General features: G+C 48.7%; 1 protein-coding gene across 1 annotated transcript in view; it reads right to left on the bottom strand.

Annotated features, from left to right (window-relative positions):
• LOXHD1 (lipoxygenase homology domains 1) overlaps positions 1 to 17,684 on the bottom strand; it is a 201,602-nt gene extending 183,918 nt beyond the window's left edge. Inside the window, exons 1-4 of the mRNA XM_029227610.1 lie at positions 17,555 to 17,684; positions 10,849 to 10,963; positions 4,179 to 4,259; positions 2,090 to 2,274 (exon numbers count right to left, since the gene is read on the bottom strand). Coding sequence (XP_029083443.1) covers positions 2,090 to 2,274; positions 4,179 to 4,259; positions 10,849 to 10,963; positions 17,555 to 17,684 — 511 coding nt within the window. The remainder of the gene's footprint in view (positions 1 to 2,089; positions 2,275 to 4,178; positions 4,260 to 10,848; positions 10,964 to 17,554) is intronic.
• Positions 17,685 to 19,569: the final 1,885 nt, after the last annotated feature.

Below are 19,569 nucleotides of genomic sequence, written 5' to 3'. Positions count from 1 at the left end.
CGAAATAATGCCATTTGCAGCAACATGGATGGACCTAGAGAGTGAAGATGGACCTACTGACTGAAGTAAGTCAGAAAGAGAAAGACAAATATCATATGACATTGCTTATATGTGGAATCTAAAAAAAGGGTACAAATAAACTTGTCTACAAAACAGAAATAGAGTTACAGATGTAGAAAACAAACTTACAGTTACCAGAGGGTAAGTGGGGGGAGGGATAAATTGGGAGATTAGGATTGACATATACACACTACTATATATAAAATAGATAACTAATAAAGACCTACTGTATAGCACAGGGAACTCTACTCAATACTCTGTAATGGCCTATATGGGAAAAGAATCTAAAAACAAGTGGATATATGTATACATATAACTGATTCACTTTGCTGTATACCTGAAAGTAACACAACATTGTAAATAAACTATACTCCAATAAAAAATTAATTTAAAAACATAATAAAAGCCCCTGTTCCCATCCAGTTGGGAAATTAAACAATACTACCAGCTGTTGGCAAGGCCAAGTGGAGTGGGTGCTCTTGCACAGTTGGTGGGACTGTGCACTGATGGGTCCTTTCTAGCACACTTTGGGAATACCCATTAAAAGCCTTAACCCTGTGTATTCTATCTGACCTAGAAATTCCACTTAGGAATTTATCTTAAGGAAAGAATCTTTATCTGTGCAAAGATTTAGGTGTATTGTTCATAATAGTATTATTTATAATAACAAAAAATTTAGAGGGGGAACACAGTATAAATGTCCAACTATAAAGGATTCAATGAATAAATGATGGTATCTCCCTACACCAGAATGCTACAGAGCCATTACAAGTAGGGGTGTTGAGTGACATTTAATGGCTTAGAAATATACATGCTCTAAAACAGGAGATGTTGTAACAGCCCATCCTTTCAAACTATATATTCATAGAAAAGACTAGAAATAAGTGCACAAAAATTTCACCGGTGATGTTTTTCCAGGTGATGGGATTACAGGTATTCTTCTTATATAATTGTGTTTCCATATCTTCTAAATTTTCTGCAATGATCAAATTTGGCTTTTGTAGTAAAAGATGGATAAAATATCTTTAAAAAAAGAATCAGTGAAGTTGCAGGTTATTGCGATGGGGACAACAGAGGAATGGGGCAAGTGTTCAAGGTCAGCTGGGAGGTGGGAGATAAGAGGTAGACAGAGAAATTGAGAGCTGAAGTCCATTGGAAGAGAGGATATGCTTATGTGCTCAGCGGGGGTGCAAGAGCCAGTGGCACTTGGAGACCACTGGGTACGTACTGGGAGGTGAAGTGTGTTCTACTGGGTGACTGTGGGAAAGTCACTTCTCTTCTCCTGGTCGCCAAGCTCCTTTCCTCTCCGATGGCCCATGACTCTGTGCAATAAGGCTATTATGATGATGGTACCCACATGTGACGTCCCCTTATTTGAAAAGACAAATATGTTCAATAATGGGGTGAGGTGAGGTCAGGACTTTAGGTAACAAAGGAGTGATAAAATAGGACATGAGATACAACGTGTATTTTTATATGCTTTGATCCCCTGCCTCCCATATTTCCTGTAGAGCTAAAAATGACTGAATTTAAGGATTTGGGCCAAATGTACTTGAAATAAGTTGTTTTACTCCTCATAAAATCAGGAGGAGTTGGGGGCAGCACGATGGAACTCTGGAAGCTGTAGATTGCGATTCACATCCACCATGCCCCCCTGGCTGGAACTCACCTTCCTTGGTCATCAGAAAAAAAGCTAGGGAACAGGAAGACAGGGAAAACTGCCTTTGAACTCAGAGGGAACGCTCCGTAGATACATACTCATCAACAAGAGCTGTTGAAAACATAGGGTACGCTCGGGGCTGTGCCCATTCCTCCATCACGGCTCCAGGACCTCCTGCATCTCCCACTTCCATGAGCCCCCAGGACTTGCTCTTGGGAGGGACCCAAGGAAAAGCTGGGGCTTCCCCTGGGCCCTAGCCAACAGGAAGAGGTGGAAAGGGGTGATGGGGCTGCCCAGAACAAGACAGAGGCCTGGGTGAGCCCAGTGCAGGCAGGGAGGGATGGTGGGCAAGCCAGCCTGGGCACTGACCTCTGGGCACGTCCATGGGGTTGAAGCTGGCCAACAGGTCGCGACACCACTGGCGGTCACCCTCCACCTTGCTCAGCCAGTTGTTGCAGTTGAAGTAGTAACGGAGGTGAGGCCGCTTCATGTCGGTCACAATCACACGGTCCAGGTACCAGCTGGCGTTCAAGCCTGTGTTGTCATGCTCGATCCTGGTGCAGAAACAGACACCCGCACCGTTACTGGCAGAACAGAAACGACGCCCCTTCCATACCAATACCCCAATGTTTGCTCCCAAGAGAGGTTTAATCATTTTGATGTTGTTGTTACTTTACCTCTCCAACCTCAGTTTCCTTATCTACAAAGTGGGGACTCCTTGCAAGGTGGATGAGCTTATGAATGAATGTTGCATCGTTACATTGCCCACAAGGAGATATTGCCTTCCATGGAAAATCCAGGATTTTTAAGGCTTGCAGCGGGACCATCTTGAGCTTCCCCTCTCTCCCTGACTCCCAGACACACCCCCGCACCCCAGATACTCAGTCCCACCACCCAGAGGATCCCCCATGGCCACATAGAACTGGTGTTGCCCCATAGAAATATCACATGAGCTTCATGTGTGAGCCAGATAGGTAATTTTAGATTTTCTAGTAGCCACATTGAAAAAGAAAGACACTGGTGAAACAATTTTAATAATATATTTTGTTTAATCCACTTATCATTTCAGTGGGTAACCGTGTAAACATCTATTAATGAGCTATCTTACATCCTTTACTTCATACTAGTTTTCCAAAGACCTGGTGTGTTTTTGCACACACAGTGCATCTGGTTAGGGCTAGCCACATTAGAGTGATCAATCGCCCCGTGGGGCCAGGGGCTGCTGCGCTGGGCAGCAGAGATCCAGACTTTTCAAAACCTGGCCCCGATTATCTTCTGCCACTTCCTACAGTCCTCTTCATCCTTGGCAAGTCCAGTTTTCTCTTTGAGGCCCAGCTTCTTCCCCAGAACTTGACCCTTGGACGACCTCACTTTGCACCAAGCATCCCATCACAGTGAGGCCTTACAACTTGCAGGTCTTAACGGGACAACCACAGTCCAAGACGACACACACATGGATGACACATATGATGTACCCAAGGATGCATGCCTCTGCCCGGCATGGAGCCTGGCACATAATGGACCTCAGCTTAGTGGCTGCCTTTCCCACACACTGACACCTTCTTCCCGACCCTCCCCCATAAGAGCCCCTTCCATGTTCATAACCCCCTTTCCCCACACAACCGGTGCCAGGGCCCTCATAAGTCCCTTATTTTCCCAGTAAATAGAGTTCATGGCCCTATATTTTCTAGTGGGAGGAAAAAAAAAAAACAAGGACTGAATGGAGGCAGCATTTCCCTTCTGTCCAGGCCCTCTAGTCTGGGTACAGTCAGACCATAAGTGATCTTGACATGCTGGCAAATGGGCATGACTTGATTCGGGGTGGTAGTAGGTGGAGGGGGGCAAACAGGGGCAATTGAAGGCTGTTCCTTAGCAACCAGGCTGGTAGAGTTATCCCTCCCCACACATTCACAAAAACTCCACCAGACAGAGCAAGATTAGGGGAGATCTCTGTCAAAAGGCATCCTGCAACGTGACCTGGCATCTCTAACACTCACTGGGCGCTTACTGTATGCCAGTTAATATTCTAAACACTGACTCATTGAATTCTTACTAACTCTAATGGTGCCCTAGGAGCTGGGCACCATTATTACAGACAAGGAAACTGAGGCCTGGAGAGGAAACCTTCCCAAAGTCCCACAACTGGTAAATGGCAGGGCAGAAATTTGAACGAAGGCAATCTGGACTGAGTCTACTAACCACTTTGCTAGGGTTTCTCAGAGCATATTTCCCAAGTGTGTGAAAAATGGTCTCAAGTTGTCTTAACCCAAAGAAGTGAAACTCTAATGGGCAAATTTAGGGCACAATGACTCAGAGTGGGAGGGAAAGATTTGGGCCTTTGGTCACCCGTCAGATGATGTCAGGAGAGCAATCAACACCCAAAAGTGTCAGTAGTGAAATCAGTTCCTATTCTACTTGCCTTCCTCTCACCCAACCTGGTCAGGGGCCAGGTTCTCACCTGATTTTGTAGATGAGGCCCACGTTATTGGTTCTCACCCGGAACACATCGACGTTGGCTTTCTCAAAGGCAGATTCGCTCCTGCAATGAAGGTGTGCACAGTTAGCACAGACCAGCACTTGGTTCACAGGCCCTGGAGGAGAGCCAAAGGCTGGCATCCCCCTACTTCCTCCACCATCCCACTCCAGGAAGTGCTACTGCCAGCCAATCCCATTCTGAGATTCCTTTCTGACATGGTTTGGAGAGGTGGAGGGCAAGGATGGTTAGTATTCATTCCTTGCTTTCACGCCCAGGTTCTTATAGGATCCTTGCTATGTATCATTAAGGCAAGCATGGTGGGCAACATTAGCCCCATTTTACAAACAAATAAATTGCTAGTTAGTAGCAGAGCTGGGACCAGAACCTGGCTCCCAAAGTCATGATCCAGTGCTCTGTGGTTGCTCTGGGTTGGGAGAGTGGAGGAGGAAGGAAGGTGTGATAAATGCCATGGTGCTCTTGGGTCTGCAGGCCTCCTGGCCTCTCCTCCTCACCTGCCTTGCTCTTGCTGGGAAGAGTTGCAATGGCAGCCCCAAGTGGATGCAAACCTTGGGTGGTGGGCCATGGTCCTGCCATTCCAAGGAAGGAAACATTCAACCCAAACCAGCGACCAGGGAAGTGGGGGCAGTGAGGGAACGCATATCTGGCATCCCGCAGAGGGTGCAAACAGAAGCAAGTGCACCTGAGATGTTTCTCAATGAGATGCCCAAGCAAGTCGAGACTCGGGAGCGTCCTAGCATCCACCAGCTTAGACACAGGAAGGCTGGAGCACCGAGTCCTCTGGGAGTGGAAGCCTGAACCTCACGTGGACATCTGCTCTGTCCTCTGTGTAGGCCAGGACGCCTGCCGCTTGAGCCCAGGCCTGCTTGCAGCTCTTCCTGCTACCACAGTGAAGGCCTCACAGGGCTGAGAGCTGTGGACCTCCCTCAGTGCTCCCGGCCAGGGCTTTCAGCAGCAGCACACAGCCCATGGGAAAAGAAAAACGCAGAAGGTATGTCTGTTCATTGGCCATCACGTGTTTCAAAATAAAGAGGGAGGTGAAAGGCCTTCTCCCCAAGGCAGCAAAGGCTCAGACTCTCTCAGTAACAGAAGGCTTTTAAGGTTCTAGAGACCCGGAAGCTGTGATTCTGCAAACAGACCCACTCTGGCAAACAGTCTGGTCTGGGGAGATATTTCCTTATGGTGGGCACAGCATGAGACATGGGGCCCAGGGCCCTCCTAAAGCAGTGCAGAGCTCACAAAATCAGGTAAAAATGTGCACCGAGGCCGCCTTGTCAGGGAGAAGAGCCCCCAGTGGTGTAGCCCGGGGAACAGAGCGGGAGGAGAGAGTGGCGGGAACTTCCGGGTTTTGCTGGAGTGAAAAGGCCCGCCCCCAGGCTGGCGACATGGACCTGTCAGAATCTCACTTCCAAGGGTGAGTGACAACATGGCCTGTATTCTGTTGCAGAGTCAAAGCAGTTGTTAAATGACTTGCAAAACACATGAACATCGATTATGTGCATCAGGACTGTGTGAATGGGAAACAAGGAAATGAATAAGAGGTATTTTCTGTTTCAGTATACAAGACAAGGAAATCGATTTTCAGAATAGACAGGAGTCTCTATATCATATAAATACCCTACAAAGCAATCACCCTGGGAAGCTCTATGATGGAATATCATGCAGCCATTAAAAATCCTATTGTGAAAGAGTATTTAATAAAACAGAAACAGGTTTATGAAATAGGCTTAAAAGAAAAAGCGGGTTAAAAATAGAACGTATAAACAACAACCAATACAAAAAGGACACCAAGTTCATTTAAAAACAATAAAGAGGGGGAGGATTTATACAAAAACATCATGTCTACATAATAAGACTATTATGAAGTGCTGGTTATTTATTCTTGTGTTCATTTTTTTCAGTTTTCTGAAGGGAGCACATCTTGATTTCGTAATTATGAAAAAAGTACAGTCCCCTGCTTCAGAACCCCCCGCTCCACCCAGCCCACAGCTGCTTGTGGTGAATTCTTCGGAATGAATTTGAGGCTCGCTGGGCTTCATCTGCTGAGGGTGCATGGAATTTGGGAAACAACCAACGCCAATGAGTAGGGGAAGTGGAGGGTGATTTGGAAAAGAAAACACAAGGTGTGATTTGGACGGAAAGCAGCTGGCTTTTTAGGGTGCTTCTCATAAGAGTTCCAGCTCCAGCAGCTGCATCCAGCAAGGGGAGCTCTGCACCTTCAAAAAGGCCCTGCACACGCGACCAGGTGGAATGTGGGTTGGCGCTTTCCAGCGTGTTTGTTAAATAATCGACCATGCTGCTTTACAGTCACTCAAAAAAGACATTTTAAAAAGCGAGGTGGAAGAAGGGAAACGAGGAGGAAAGGTTTGCCAGGATGGGCAGAAGGCGTGCTCCACGCTGTCTCAGGACCACACTGGAGCATCCAGGGCGTCACAGAATGTGACGCAATCATCCACAGTGTTTACAACATGGAGACCAATATCCTGGCGGACAAGAGCAAAGCCTTCTGCATTTCAGGGGTCTCTCTTCAGAGAAGGGAAAGCAAAGGACTGCAGAGACAGGGCTCTACAGACTCCCTCCTCTCAGGGAGGGGCCAAAACAATCCCAGATGAGCTCCAACCCCAGCCCACTTGGGGTCAGACTCCGAAATCCCCTCTTCCAATAAGTCAGAATGCAAATGCTGGTGGGTTTCAGAAAACTGACTGAAGGCGGTGTGGAAACAGCAAACGACAGAGGTCCCTGCCAAAGAAACATCAGAAATAGACACTTCTTCACATTTCCTTGTGGGAGATGGCAGGTTTTCCACAGCTCCTGGTCAATCCTCAAATGCAGGACACAGCTCCCTGCCCGTGCCTGCCGTTCCACAGGGATCCCACCCTTTCCAGGCAACACAGGGCATTTTAGCTGCCCCCTGGGCAGAGCCAGCAGGCTAAAATGCCAGGATTCTACCACACTTGCAGTTGGTGAATTCTCAGCGGGAGAACCGTGTTCCAGAAGATACACGAGATGCCATCCTTTTGCCATATCCTAAGCATGTGACTCGTTGTTGGGGGTGGTCCTGGGTAACGGGGAAGGGGCTTCCTCTGGGACCCAGAGCTGTTGGTATTTCGCTAGTGTGGAGGTCAGGGCAGAGGTCAGCTAGCAGGGGAATGAACTGAACGTGTCCCACTCTTTGCTGCCTAAGAGAGGGTCCAACGTGTGCCGAGGAATTTAGACCCCAGACCATGAGGGTGAGACCTGTCAGCATTTTAACATCAGGCACCGAGGTTCTTCTTGCAGCAGGAATTATTTTGTATTGGAGAATAAAAAATCCTAATAAGCCACCCGGGAGTAGAAGGTAAAGGCCTGGGGCAGAGGAGAAAGGCCACAAGAAAGAGTGGAATTGATGGGAGAGAGAAGAAAGAGGATGAGGGAGAGGCAGGAGAGAAAGGTGGGGTGAGAGACACAGCCAGAGGCTGCAGAGAAAGGGGTTGGGGAGAACTTCCAGGAAGGGTGGTGGCTTAACTTTAAGACCTTGCTGCGGGCAGGCGGGGCGTCTATCTAGTATTCCATTTTAAGTTGTCTGTGTTGCTTCCATGTGAACTCTGGCACCCCGAGTTATCAGTGAAGTCTGATGCACACCAAAATGCCTTGTGGTTTGTGTGCGTGTGTGCGTGTGTGCATGTGTATATGTGTGCTTGCGTGGATATATGTGTGTGTGTTTGTGGGTGTAAAACAAGGAAAAGGAGTCAGTTCCAGTTGACACAGGGGTGTGGGTGTGGGTTTGAGGTGACACGGTGTGGCCAGGAGGGAACAGCAACAGACAGTGAGAGGACAGGAGATTGCGAGACCAGTGGGCCAGGCCCCAGGGACTGTTGAGGGTGAGGGCTGGGCTGGGCTAACTGCACCTAAATCTCACAGAGCTCGGGGACCTCCGTGGCCATCTGCATGTTGGTTACACGGCAACCTGGACTTCCTTGAAAGCAGTACTCCCCTCCCAGACTCGAGATCTCCATCTTGAATTGGAAGGGTCTCAGATGGTGAGGATTGTGTCTATGCGATTCTCTTTATAGACAATTTCTCAGGTCTTGCAACAGCCAGACTCTGGTCTCCTCTTTCCCCATTTATCCTGCTCACCGCGGTCAGATTAACCCTTCTTGTCTGCACCGTACGTCAAGCCTCCACAAGGCCTTCTCCAGTCTGGTCCTCCCCTGCCTTTCCCACCTCCCTCCTCTCTGCCCCTTCATGCAGCCGGTAAGTCCCCATCCAGCCCCCATTGGTCTGCAATGTCCCTTGTGGCCTCCATATTTTTTCAAGCTGTTACCCCTCATCTAAAGTACCCTCTTTCTGCCCCTCCTCTGTGAGTCCTTTTCACCTGTCAAGGTCCAGATCACATATCCTTCCCTGTAAAGTCCTATTCTAGCCACACTGATACCAAATCGTTTAGTGAGCTCTATTTGCAAAGAACTGGGATAGGTGCTGCAGGCACAAAACAGACCTCCCATCATCCTCTGGCTCCACCTATGCATCCCTCTATGCATCACCTCTCCAGCCTCTCCAAGGACATACAGCTGATGCTGCAAATATGCCTGTATCCCTGAAACTACCCATTTCCTGTGGGCCCCTGAAGCCTCTGGACCAGCTGGATTGGGATCCTGGCCTAATCTCTGCCCCTGATGCCCAGCTTGGAGCAGGACACAGATACAGGAGGGAGCCCTACCAGCAGACCCGTGGAGTAATTGGGGGGAAGTTGATTCCCACATGCAGGCTATGTCAGAGAAGCTGGCTGCCTCTGTGTGGCTTCAGAAGCACCCGGAGACCTGCTGGCCCTGCCAGCTCAGTCACGCCTGAGACCCTTTACCGTGACGCAGCCTTCCTTCCCATTGAGAAGGAAGGCTGGAACTCAGACTCCCAGGGCAAGGGGACACAGTGACAGACCTTCACATGGGGTTATAAAAGTTGACTCTGGGGACCTTCCTGAGAAGGTGTTTTAACAGAGGAAAAAGGTGAGGGGGGAGAGTCTGAGGGTCCAGGTGCATGAAAGGAGGAAAGCCAGTGAGGAACCACCACAAGAGGGGAAATGGTTCTTTTTGTTAAAAAAAAAAAAAAAAGACAGGCTGGGGACTCCAGAAACGAAGCTGGCCGACTCCCCAGGGTCTAGTGGCTTCTCCCTAGAGGGGTGCACTCCGGGGAGGACACATGGCAGAGAGGATGGGCATTTCATGTATTCTCTTTACCGTGCCCACAGCACTGGAGAAAAGGGCTTCCACAAGCGAGTCACTCGGCAGTGTAAGCAGTACAAGAGGGCAGGTACCCTGTTCTGCGGAAATGGACAAAATAGGACGTTACGCCTGCCTCAACGCTGTCTCATTTACACCAGAGGCTGCCCTCAGGGTAAATGTGTTCCACTGGGCCTGGTCCGTCTGCTAAGCACAGAGTTTGTGGATGTCCTCGCCTGTGGACCCACCTTTCTACTGCTTCGCCTGCCGCCCCTGGAGGTGCCAAGCTATAAACCCCAGAGGTCACACCCTGGAGCCCCAGGAGGCCTGCAGGGGAGTCTCCCACACACCCTCTAGGGCCACGGGGTCATGTGCTTGAGGAAATGTCTGCATCAAGACCCTGGGGTTTGAGGACCAGCTTTACCATCAAAAGCTCCATGACTCAGAGCTGCTCACCACTCCCCTCTAGGCCCCAGATTCCCCGTGAGCAGGTTGGAATAGATTTAGTTGTTTTTAAATTTTTCTTGGCTACAGAGCCCACGGTGCAAAGAGTATCTGACTGAGAATCTCGGTGGATATGATAAACATAAGTCAAGCTGCTCCAGGGGGAGGAACGCTAGGGTATTGGGAGCCCAGAACCAACTGACCAATCCCCTGTTCCACTCAGCACAGGGTGAAAAACAGCTGCCCAGGCCACCAGTGAGGTCCCTGGCCATCTCTGGAATTCCATGATTCCGCTAGAATGTTGCCATGTCTAGTAACTGTGTGTGCACATGTGTGGTGGGGGGGAGGGGATGGAAAGGAAGAGACAGCAACCTCTGCTCTCAATGGGACACAATGAAATGGAGGGCACAAGTGCGCACACACACACACACACAAGCACATCTACACAAACACACGCACTGACTTGAGTGTGTGTTAGCGGGCAGGCAGGTTCAGTTTGATGCTGGTCCCAGGTGAGACGTAGGTGCAGAGCATTTAAGCTCATGGCTCCCTCACATGCATGACCTTGTCCCCTCTTCCCAAAAGTCCTATGCGTTTGGTAAAATGAGGATTATCACTTCCAGATGACATATGAGGAAGCCAAAGCTTTGGATGCCAAGAGATTTGACCAAAGTTATATGGCAACTAAATGGTAAAGCTGGGCCTAGACCAGGTTTCTTGATCCCGAGGGCTTATTCTCCCACGTCAAAGGACAGCCAATATGAATTCTTGGGAATTCTGAGATCCAAAGTAAGCATTACTATACACAAAAAAATCAAGAGAGGAGCCGAGGAAATCACTGGGAGGGGCCTGGCTGGCACGTGATCGGTTGTTAGCAAGGCCCACACCACTTAATACACCTGTGGACACACCTGTCTTCTCTCATGGGTTCCAGAACTTTATCAACCCCCACTAACAGCCCAGGACCCCACCAATGCTGAGTTGGTACTCACTTGCTGGTAAGATGGAGCTTGGGAGAGAGCCCATTCTCTCCAAAAATGGTGATGAAGACATTGGCATTGGTCCCTGCGCCACGAACATCCCCCGTGGCTGTGACCACCTCGTACACTGGAGGAGGAAAAAAGACAGACCGCAGGCTCAGGAGAAAGCCCAGAATCCTACGTGGGCTCGGAGAAGCCATAGCTCCTGCCGGATCCACAGGGGGATGCCCAGCCACAGAGCACGCTCTGGACCCCTGCTGCAACCCGCAAGCCTCTGAGCCAGGGTCAGACCCACACCAAGCCCTGCTGTGAGACCACAATCTCCCACTTAATGCTGCACATTCATTCTACAGGTAAGGAACCTGCAGGCAAGGGGACAAGCCCAGGTCACACAATACACAATGTCAACACCAGAGCCCAGCCCAAGGCCTCCCAATGCCTGTCTGTGATCTTTCCAGCACAGCACATGTGTGCCATCCTAGCCAAGACCTTCTTCAGAGCCCGCCCCTTGCTCTCACCTTTCTCTCTGCCCTCTACACAAGGCTGCCTTGCAGGCCTCACTTCCTGTGACCTCCTGGGTGTTGCCATGGCAATCTCAGGATAACACATCTTTGCCAGTGAGTCCCTGTAGGCAGGGGCACTGAATTCCCCTCTCTTTGTCCCCTTGAAGCTTGTTCTGTTTGCTGTTGATGTCTTTTCTTTTGATGTCTCTGGTTCTGATGAAGGTCCCCGTGAGGGGGAGAAAGGAAGCAGTACATTTGTGTGACTCCCTGTCTCTTGTGATAACCAAAGCCTTCATTCTTCACAGTCTACACCACAGGGATTCCTGATCGGCAAACAACTCCTAGAGCCCTCCCTGAGATAACTCCAGGACCTGAAGTGTTGCCCATGTGGTTTGCACGTACACAAGGGTGTTTCCCAACTGAGTGTTCGTAGGAAAATGACCAGCACGGTGGAAATTCTAGAACCACATCACATGAGAGAAGACATATAGGCCTGGAGATGCCTGGTTTAGAGAAAGGAGTCTGGGGTATGGGGGAGGGATAAAGAAACTACCTCCATAGCTGCCCCAAGTGTACAGAGCTACTTCTCAAATAGGACACTAACCATTAAAAAATGATAAATTAGACAGTTAAAATTAAGACCATCAGGAGAATGAAAAGGCAAGCCACAGACTAGAAGATATTTGGAAGGCACACACAGGCATCCCACATAATACCTTGTTTTATCACAATTCCCTTTATTGTGCTTTACAGATATCATGTTTCTTACAAATGGAGGGTTTGTGGCAACCCTGTCAAGCAAGTCTATTGGTGCCATTTTTCCAACAGCATTTGCTCACTCAGCATTTGCTCACTCCTGTCTCTGTGTCACGTTTTGGTAATTCTCGCAATATTTCAAACTTTTTCATTATTATTATATTTGTTATGATGATCTATGATCAGTAATCTTTGATGTTACTATTGCAAAAAGATTGACTTGCCAAAGGCTCAGACGATGGTTAGCATATTTTTTAGCAATAATGTATTTCTAAATTAAGGTATGTACATTTTTTAGACATAATGCTATTGTACACTTAATAGACTACAGTATGGTGTGAAACATAACTTCCATATGCACTGGGAAACCAAAAAATTGGTATGACTCGCTTTATTGTGATATTTGCTTCATTGCTGGGCTCTGGAACCAAATCCACAATATCTCCGGGGTCTGCCTGTCGCCAAAAAAAGGACTCACACTCAGGAAATGTAAAGAATCCACACAAATCAGTAAGAAAAAGAAAGACCAGACAATCGCTTTAATGGGCAATAATTTGTTTTAAAGATAAACATACACTTACCATAAGACCCAGAAATTCCCCTTTTAGGTATTTACCCAAGAGAAATAAGAACATGTCCACACAAAGATCTGCACACAAACTTTCATAGCAGCTGTATTCATAATAGCTCTAAACTGGAAAAACAACCTAAATGTATCAACAAGTGAATGAATTTTTAAAAGTGTGATATATCCAGACAGTGGAATCCTACTCAGTGATAAAAAGGAATGAACAACTGACATATGCAATACGGATGAATCTCAGGCACACAATGTGGAGCAAAAGAAGTCAAACACAAAGCACTACACGATATGTAATGCCAGCTATGTGAACTGTAGTCTATTTTAACAGAAAGCAGAACATGGTTGCCTAGGGTTGAAGTTAGGGGGAATTGCCTGGGAAGGGGCACGTGGAACTTTTGAGGGATAATTTAAATGCCCTATATATAAATGGTGCTAGTGGTTACATAGATGTATACATTTGTCAATACCCATCAAATGGCACATTTAAAGTAGATTCATTTTATTGTTAATTATATTTCAATAAAGTTGAAAAATGGGCAAAAGACTTAAATAGGCATGTCATAAAAGAGGACATCCAAATGGCCCACAAACATAGGGAAAAGGGCTCAGCATCATTATTCATAAGGGAAATGCAAATTAAAATTACCATGAGACACTACATATACCCACCAGAATGGCTAAAATTAAAAAGATGGACAAATACTAAGTATTGTCAAGAATGTGGAGCCATTGGCACTCTCATACATTGCTGGTGGGAGTATAAATTGGTACAATTCCTGGTAACTAAACATAAGCCCACCCTATGACTCAGTGATTCTACTTCCAATTATAAATCCAAGAGAAATGAGTGCATGTGTCCATCCAAAAATGTGTACAAGATCTGTAGCAGCTTTATCCATAATAGCTAAAAACTGGAAATAACCCCAAATTCCATCAATAGAATGGTTAAGCAAATGGTGATATATTTATAAAATGCAGTAGTACACAAATAATAAAAAAGAACAAACTATGTAACAAGTCACAACATGGATAAATCTCTTGGATATAATGTTGAGTGAAAGAGAAGCTAGACACACAAAAATGTGTGTACTGTGTGATTCCATTTATATGAAGCTCAAGAGCAAAAAACTAATGTATGCGGGGCTTCCCTGGTGGCTCAGTGGTTGAGAGTCCGCCTGCCGATGCAGGGGACGCGGGTTCGTGCCCCGTTCCGGGAGGATCCCGCGTGCCGCGGAGCGGCTGTGCTCGTGAGCCATGGCCCCTGGGCCTGCGCGTCCGGAGCCTGTGCTCCGTAACGGGAGAGGCCACAGCAGTCAGGGGCCCACGTACTGCAAAAAAAAAAAAAACAACTAATGTATGTGATAGAATCAGGAGGGCCATTTTAAAGGAGCTTTCAGGAGGTTAGAAATGTTGTGTCCTGTTCTGAATGGTGGTTACACAAGCATGCACATGTGTTAAAAATTCACCAGCTGTTCTTTTTGAGTTTTGTGCTAATTATATATATTACACATATAATTTATATGTGCACATACATATTATATATATTCTATAATGTGCTGTATATACATATATATAACATGTATATTATCCTCCAAGTTAAAATTTTTAATTTAAAAAGTTCAGACATGGGCTTCCCTGGTGGCGCAGTGGTTGAGAGTCCGCCTGCCGATGCAGGGGACACAGGTTCGTGCCCCAGTCCGGGAAGATCCCACATGCCGCGGAGCCACTGGGCCCGTGAGCCATGGCCACTGCGCCTGCGCGTCTGGAGCCTGTGCTCTGCAACGGGAGAGGCCACAACAGTGAGAGGCCCGCGTACCGCAAAAAAAAAAAAAAAAAAAGTTCAGACAGCTGAAGAACTATCTTAGAGAAGACAGATATCTCATGAAAGACACAAAACTCTGTTTGGTCCAGAGAGGAGGGTCCCAACTAGTAACATCCCCTGGTCAGCACAAAGAAGAACTGTCAACAGCAACAAGCATTGTTCCTAGCACAGAGCATGACAAATGGGAGATGCTCGATAAATAATTACATGGATGAATGAATGAAAAAACAAATGAATGAATGAAACAATCAATGAAATGAATGTGGACTATGGAAATAAATTGACCAGTATGTAAATCTCAATTCTACCATACTGGCTGTATGATTTCAACCAAATTTCTTACTGAGATTCATTTTCCTTATCACCGAAAGAGAGAGAATTTCTTCCTTGAAGGATTATCATAAGGATTAAATCAAATAAAACAAAGTTTTCAGCTTTCATACTCATTGACCTAGCATATTTCCACTTCTGGGAATTTATCTTACAGACACTCCTTCGCAGCTGGATGAAAGATACACATTCCATAAGTGGTAAACTGTTACCGTCATCACATCACCATCATCATCTCCACTGTTGTCATCGTCAACATCACTACCACCATCTCCATTAACAACATCCCCAAGAAGGAAGGCTGCCTTGGGAAACTGTATTCCAACAGACGCTGGGTAGCCCCCTGTCTGGGATACAGGAGAGAAAAGGGCCCCAGGGCTAGAAGCTTGTGCAGCATGACCTCTGAGGTCCCTTCGGATCCCAGATTCTGGTAGGAGCCACTCTCTTCCCCTCACGGGCCCTGTAGTAGTCAGGAGGTAGACCAGTGCACCAGCCTCAGCCTACCCTCAGAGCATGGAGGGAAGCTGCTCTCCTTCCTCTGGCTGTTGGTAAACTCCAGTGTAGCCTGGAGGCGACCTGAGGAACAGAGAAGGAAACCTAGGCCTTCCTCCTCTTCCTTCTTCTTCCCCATCACACTCATCAAGATTCTCCACATAATGCAAGAACCCAGTGCTCAAAGGGAGTAGGCGACACATCGTTCTAGAGCAGAGAGGGTAACAATGACAGTGCAGGTAAAGTTCAGACAGTGACTACTGTCAGAATCTTACCCATTTATCGCCCAGTCCTGTAGCTGACTGCAGAGTCAGTGGGTCTGTGTCTCTTAGAAATGTCAGCATGGCACCCACCCTGGCCTGCTCTCCTCCAGCTATTTTCAGCAGAGTCAAGATTGGACAGTACAAGAGTAAGGACCAGCCGGAGCAGCAAGATTCAAATCCTAACTCTGTTACTTCCTAGCTTTGTGATCTTAGGCATGTTACTTAACTTCCCTGTACCTCAGTTTCTTCACCTGAAAAAGCAGATTTTAAGAACCCAACCCACCTTGTTGGGTTGTTGTGAAGATTAAACCGATCCACATGGGTAAAGTGCTCAGCGTGGTGCCTGATGCATTAAATACATGATTCTACCTTACAGCATCGTGGCCTGAAGTGGGGACTTGTCTTGGGAACCGTTGAAGTTCTTGTCTCTCCTGCTTGTGACCTTGTTGAAATCACGTCAGTTCTCGGAGCCTCAGTCCTTAACCTGAGACTAATCACACCTGCCTTGACTGTTCTCGGGGATATCGAGGATTCCAAGTGAGAATGGAAGTGAAGAGGCTTTGAGAAGGGTAAAAAGAAGAGGGAAGCTGTGAAGGATCATGTAGACACACTAAGGCAGGCAGAACCCATGCACAGAAGTGGACGGGATGACGGCTATGAGAGGCTTTCGAGTGCTCTCGCCAGCAGTCGTGCTGGCTGGGGCAAATCACCCCAAAGCTGAGAGTATTTGTTACGGGTGCTGCCCGCACATCTAGCCTCGATGCCCCTAGCCCCACCAGACAGAGCTTGGAGCACACGCGCTGAGAAAAGGCAGCAATACCTCACTTGTTCTAGGTCCTTCTTTCCTCCCCACAATACCCACCTCCACCCCAGAAGGTGCCCAGGACACCACGCCGGGAAAGAGGCTTCAGCAGAGTCACAGCCTCAAAGTGCCATAGCAGCGACCACCTTCTCTGAGCCTGGGGTCTGTGCTGGGAGCTGGGTTAGGAGTCAAGACAAATAAAGGAGCCCCACCCCCACCTCCCGCACAGAGGTCAGGATGGCTGAGGCCACAAGCCCAACAGAATCGGATATAATCAAGGAACTCCCAGCAGACAGGAATTAAGGAGGGCAAGCAAGCCCATGGCAGGCACAGAGCAAGCATTCGATACTTATCTGGTGAATGAATGGGGGAGTCTGGTGCTTACAGGGAGAAGTGAGCCAGTTTAGAGGAAGCACTGAGAATTTAAATGCCTTCAGGGACCAGGCAGGCAGCATTGAGGAGTAAAACAGACCTATGAGTGATAAAGTCCGCTGCCTATGGGCATTCACAGTCAATCATATTTTTTTTAACTGTAAAAGTAAAACACCACCAACAAAAACAGCAAAGCAACAAAAATCTCTCTGCAAAAGCCAACACTGGCTCCTGGGTCCCCCGTTCACCCCTTCTCTGGTTTACCTGACAAGAAGGTAGAGCATTTCTAAGCAGCTCCCATACACCCCAGAGGAAGGTGAGACTGGAAGGACTGGGCCCGGGGTCCAAAGCACCAGCTGCCCTCCACATGTGGGCCAGGGCCATCACCTTGCAAAGTCCCAGGCCCTCACCTCCATCGGCCGCAGTGGGCAGCGGCCCCCAGCCCCTGCTCGGCACCTGCTGAGTGACCAGGTCTCTTCCCACAGGCCTCTGCACAGCCTGATGCAGGCCACACCTCAGAGACCAGGCGCAAACATGGCTTCTGGGACGTGTAGGACCTGGAGAGTGTGGGCACTTCGGTTCTAGTCTATTCTGTGCCAATCAGACTCTGTGACCCTCGCTACAGTGGAGGCCCCAGTGTACCCCAAGGGGATGTAGGTTAGACCCAACAGGATAATCCACAAGAAAGGGGTTGGGTTGGAACCTAAAGTTCCTCCTTCAAAACCAGGGACAGGATGGTATGGGCCCCGTGGGCCCCGCCTGTGCCCCCGCCCCACAGGCCAGGACCCCGCACACCTTTGGCCTTGTAGTACTCGTGCTGCAGCTCCTCTTCGTCGTCTTCCGAGGCGTAGCTCAGCAGCTCCTGCTCATACAGGGCTAGAAAGTCGATGTCCTCCTTCCTCCTCTTTCTCTTCTGGGGCATCATTTTGCCGGCTGTCCCTTCCTGCCACTCACTGGCTCACGGTGCCCACCCCTTTGCACCTCCTTGGACCCGCGGCCCTCTCACCTGGAGCTCCCATGCACACGCCGGGGGGGGGCCAGAGCCCACACATGCCCACAGAGCTGCCCTGCTCCCCTCTCCTCGCTGGCCCCTGAGCAGAACCTCGGTGCTTTATCTCTGGCCCCTCTCTCTGGCCCCCTCCTCTGCACCTGCCGTTCTCTTTGGGTCTCATGACTTATTCATGGGGACTGAGGACAGGCTATCCTCCTTACCCCTCCCTTCACCACCCGCCCCCCTCCCCCTTTCATGGAGAATCAGGTGACATCAAGCCCTTGGCATCTGTTTCCTACCTGGCCTCACAGCAGGGGCAGGTGGGGCATCTCCCTTAAAGATGCCCCAGCCTCACAGCCCCAAGGGCCGTGAAAGATGCCCCCAGGGCCTGAGACCTTTCTGAGGAGGGCAGGGCCCCAAACAAGCTGGGCCCCCAGGACTCAGAGGACTCCATTTCTCTCTATTATTCATGACCTCTGCTCATCTTACGGGGCAGGCAATGTTTTTACTGGATCCTTCTCGATCTCTCTGCTTCCACCTCCTCAAGTCTGCTGGCTCTGGAAGTGGCCATTCAGCCAGGAGAGACCTGCTGCTCTGATGAGCCCTCAGACCACCCACAGAGTGTTTTCGGAGTCATGAGTTCCTGGTGTTGCAGCCAGAGCTGAGGGCACTGGGAAAGCCCGCCGAGTCCTAGGTGACCCCCACAGTGCCCCGACAGGCCGGCAAGATTAACCGGCATCTGTTCTAACAAGAGCTCTCCATTTACCCATATTGCCCTCTGCGCTCGCAAGGAGATAATAGAAACCCTGAGAGCTCGCCTGGATGCCCACCCCACTCAGCCCTTACCATCCCTGCAGCCCCACACGGGGATTCTGAGTGAGAGAGAACCAGAGGCCCCTCTCTACCCCAGATCAGCAAGCAAGTTTCCCTTAGGGCCACTGGACTCCTCTTCCTTGCTTATTTTATTTTATTAAGATTTTATTAAGATTTCTTACAACCCGAATTTAAGATTTCTATGTAAATCCTGAAAGCTAGAAATTTTCAATCCTCTCATTCCTCTGTCCTGGTGGTGTGAGGTCATCAGACAAAACTGGTCTGCCCACCGCCTCCTGGCTGTGCAGCCTGGGCAAGCCTGTCTCCCCACCTATAAAAGGGGGAGAATGACTCATTAAAGCATATTGAGCACTTGGAGAAAATACTCAGTAAGCGGAAGCCCCTGGAAGACAGTAGAAGCTTAATAAATGTTCATGACTGAGGATTTCTCTCTTTCTTATTTTGTATGGCGGGGGCGGGGGTGGTGGGTTGTGTGTGATGCTTCCTTATCATCTCAGATTGTCCCAGAAGCCCTCCTTCGGGTCCCGTAGGCAAGGACCAACCGCCGGTGTCCTCCTTCCTCTGTGGGTCCCGACCCACACTAACACATCAGAGACACTAGTGAACAGATGAGAAATCCAGTTTCCTGGGAGGACTGTCTTGTAAGGCCCTGCTTACTTGTTACCCATCTCCCGCCTCTCCCAGCCTTGAGCTCTGTGAGGGCAGGGCTGGTGTCCCCTTGCTCACTGTTAGGTTCCCAGTACCTATAAGATGCCTGGCACACTGTGGCCTTCAGTACCCCTTTGTTCAGTGAACGAATGGATGCACGAATGAGCAAATTGCAGCAGAGCTCTAAAGCAGCTACAAGGAAAACAGAATGGGCTGAAAAGCAAACACACTTTACAAGATAGATTGGTAAAGTGTTCCAGAACCAATATCCTTCTGAGCACGTTTGGCCTGGAGAAGAGGACATTTCAAGGGTCTACAAATGTGAATGATTGTCTAG

The sequence above is a fragment of the Monodon monoceros genome, unplaced genomic scaffold (genome assembly GCF_005190385.1).
Source record: "Monodon monoceros isolate NGI ecotype Baffin Bay Population unplaced genomic scaffold, NGI_Narwhal_1 Super_Scaffold_1, whole genome shotgun sequence".
In the NCBI taxonomy this organism is placed as follows: Eukaryota; Metazoa; Chordata; class Mammalia; order Artiodactyla; family Monodontidae; genus Monodon; species Monodon monoceros.
This window is presented reverse-complemented; position numbering and strand designations above follow the sequence as displayed.